We start from the raw sequence: 3,540 nt of genomic DNA, 5'->3' as shown, positions 1-3,540 counted from the left end.
TTAAAACAGGGGCTAAAGAAGGAGGCAAGAGACGAATTACTCAAGAAATACCCTAGAGCAGGTCCTTGCTCTCTGGAACCACCAATCCTTAATCAAGAACTGAGCTCACTGAATACTAATATTATAAAGAAAGACAAATACTTTACGTTTACTCAAAACTTGGCAGGCGCAGCCCTTTCGGCTCTGGTCCCTGTCATAACAGATTTGGTACCGATGAAGTCAAAGGAATCAAAAAGAAGGCTGGAAAATCTATGGGACGCAGCCCAGTTATTGGCGGAAATTCACCATTCACAAACAAAAGCGCGAAGAGCATGTATCCTCCCATGTGTCTCGAAACAGATGGCCGATCAGCTAATGAAGAGAGAAGCAGATAAATACTTATTTGGCGAAAACCTAGGTGAAAGAATCAAGGAGATAAAGATGATCAACAAGTTGGGACAAGATATGAAAATACAACCGAAAACCACACCCAGCTTACAGAGTTCGTCAAACTGGAAAGGCCCACTGGTATCTCAGAAGTCGGCGACCCAGTCGGGCCCCAAATATCGTCCTCATCAGTCAAGGAAGCCGGCAGCATCGGAATCAACGAGGAAATCCTACCCGAAATCGAGCAGTTACCGAGATCGCGCTCGATACCGAGACAAATCCAGGCATCGCTAGAGACAAACCAGGTCTTGACATTGGCCGGAAGGCTGACAAATTTCATAAATGCCTGGAAACTTATCACTTCTGATCTTTTTGTTCTGGAATGCGTAAAAGGTTATAAGATACCGTTTAACTGTTTACCTGAACAGTCTCAAATCCCTCCCATGGGACATTGGTCTCAGTCCGAATATCTCAACTTACGGGGGGAAATAGATCGCCTCTTGTCAATAGGAGCAATAGTCCCCTGCGAACCAACAGAAGGTCAATTCCTTTCTAGCTACTTCTTGACTAAAAAACCCGATGGCAGTAGCAGGTTTATCCTAAATCTTAAAAAACTCAACCTTTTTGTAGAAACCGAACACTTCAAATTAGAAGATCTTAGAGCAGTATGCAGGTTACTAGAACCCAACATGTTGATGGGATCAATCGACTTAAAGGATGCTTATTTTCTTATTTCTATACATAAAGATTATAGGAAGTTCCTTCGTTTCAGATTTAATTCTCAAATATACGAGTTTACTTCCTTACCTTTTGGGTTAAGCTCGAGCCCCCTGGTGTTCACAAAGTTGATGAAACCAGTGATATATGAATTTTTTAAGATCACGAGGTTTTTTGTCAGTTATCTACCTAGACGACATTTTATGTTTGGGTGAAACAGAGTCAGTTTGTCAAACTAATATCCAGACTACTTATAATTTCTTAGAATCATTGGGTTTTGTAATAAACGGGAAAAAATCGAAACTAAATCCAAAACCTATCTGCAAGTATCTTGGGTTTGTCATAAACTCCGTCCAGATGACTATATTGCCACAAAAGAAGAAAATAGAGTTACTTAACAAGGTTCGTAGGATAGAAAGAAAGAAGTCTTGCTCGATTCGAGAATTTGCCCAATTCATAGGACTATTAGTGGCAAGCTGCCCAGGTGTCGATTACGGTATGATACACACCAAATCGTTAGAAGTAGCAAAATTACAAGCGCTTGAAGAAAATGAGGGTAACTTCGAAAAAACTATGAAAATTCCTAAATCAATTAAGGGCGATTTAGGTTGGTGGAAAAGGAAGTTGGAGTCTTCGTACAAGAAAATCAAATCAATGTGTTTCGAAAGAGAGATTTTCTCAGACGCTAGTAAAACGGGCTGGGGAGCTTACTGTAGTGGTAAACAAGCTTATGGGCACTGGACTTCCAAACAATCAGATCTACACATAAACCAGCTGGAGTTAAAAGCTGCTCTACTAGCACTGAAATGTTTTGCTAACGACCTTTCGGATTGCGAAATCCTGCTCAGGGTAGACAACACGACAGCGATGGCTTACATTAATAAAATGGGTGGAGTGAGAGTAGATTATTTACACAAAGATGCGGAGAAACTCTGGAATTGGTGTGAAGAGCGACGGCTGTGGGTATTTGCCGAATACATTTCTTCTAAGGAAAATAAAGAAGCTGACGCGTTGTCTAGAATACAAAATATAGACACCGAATGGGAACTGGCGGATTACGCCTTTCATCAGATTCGAAAAACATTTGGAGAACCGGAGATCGATCTGTTTGCCTCAAAAACTAACAAAAAGTGTAGGATTTATTCCTCATGGGAGAGAGACCCTGACGCAATTGTCGTCAATGCTTTCACACTCTCATGGTCAAACTTAAACTTTTACGCATTCCCACCTTTCAGCATAATTGCCAAGGTGCTTCATAAAATTAAAGTCGAGAAAGCTTCCGGTATCGTAGTGGTACCTCGCTGGACTAGTCAGATATGGTTTCCAGTATTTATGAAATTGGTCAAAGGACCGTATTTAGAATTTCATCCAAATGTCAATCTCTCACCTTGCAGAACACGGTATCATTCATTAGCGTCCAAGCTTACCCTGGTTGCCGCCAGGTTATCAGCGAAGCCTTGAGACGAAGAGGAGCGTCAGAGAATACAGCGGAAATAATGATGAAAGCGTGGGAAGATTCAACAATCAAGCAATATAATAACGCACTGAAATTATGGTGGGACATGAACGCTAAGGAGAATTCTGATCCCTTTGACGTATCGATACCGAAAATCTTAAAGTTTCTAACGTTAAGATACCAAGAGGGTGCAAATTACGGAACACTGAACTCGTCAAGGTCGGCATTGGCAGTTATATCTACGGAGAACATTGGAACTAACGATCTAGTAAAAAAATTTATCAAAGGATCGCTGAAGACGAGACCAAACAAACCTAGATATGACTCGACATGGGATGTGGATCCAGTATTGGAAAAACTACAGAATTGGTTCCCATTGGAATCGCTAACTCTAAAACAGCTCTCACAGAAATTAGCTCTCCTATTAGCGCTCGGTACAGCCCATAGGTTACAGACGTTAGCCTTAATCAAGATCTCCAACATATTCTCGTCTGATGGGGGTTTAGAAATCAAAATTCCGGACCGAATAAAATCGTCGGGAACAAGTACTAAGCGACCGGTCCTGAAACTCCCTTTCTTCAACGAGAAACCGGGCTTGTGCATTGCAAAGACCTTACTCTATTATCTAGGAATCACACAATGCCTACGAAATGGAGAGGACACACTGTTTATCTCATTCCAGAAACCGCATAAAAGGGTAAAAGAGGACACCCTTGGGAGATGGATAAAATCAAGTCTGATCACCCTGGGAGTGGACAAAAAATTTACAGCATACAGCACTAGACACGCCTCAACCTCAAGAGCTTTCGAAAAGGGAGTAAATATAGAGGAAATTAAAAGAGTAGCCGGATGGTCTCCAAATTCAAGAGTATTCGCGGATTATTACAACCGCCCTATAGTACTTACAGAAGATACCTTCGCAAGGACGGTTTTATTACCTAAGAGTTAAAAAAAAAACCCACGGGTTTCATTGATCATACGTAAATATATTATGTATCTAT

General features: G+C 41.1%; 1 protein-coding gene across 1 annotated transcript; it reads left to right on the top strand.

The window, feature by feature from the left end:
- Positions 1–1,440: 1,440 nt before the first annotated feature.
- Positions 1,441–2,544, top strand: LOC105556921. The gene has a single exon (XM_012004035.1). The coding sequence runs from the start codon at positions 1,441–1,443 to the stop codon at positions 2,542–2,544; it is 1,104 nt and encodes a 367-aa protein (XP_011859425.1).
- Positions 2,545–3,540: the final 996 nt, after the last annotated feature.

The sequence above is a fragment of the Vollenhovia emeryi genome, unplaced genomic scaffold (assembly GCF_000949405.1).
Source record: "Vollenhovia emeryi isolate VEMERY1.0 unplaced genomic scaffold, V.emery_V1.0 DF939704.1, whole genome shotgun sequence".
NCBI lineage: Eukaryota > Metazoa > Arthropoda > Insecta > Hymenoptera > Formicidae > Vollenhovia > Vollenhovia emeryi.
The sequence above is the reverse complement of the archived record's forward strand: the minus strand, read 5'-3'. Positions and strand labels throughout refer to the sequence as shown.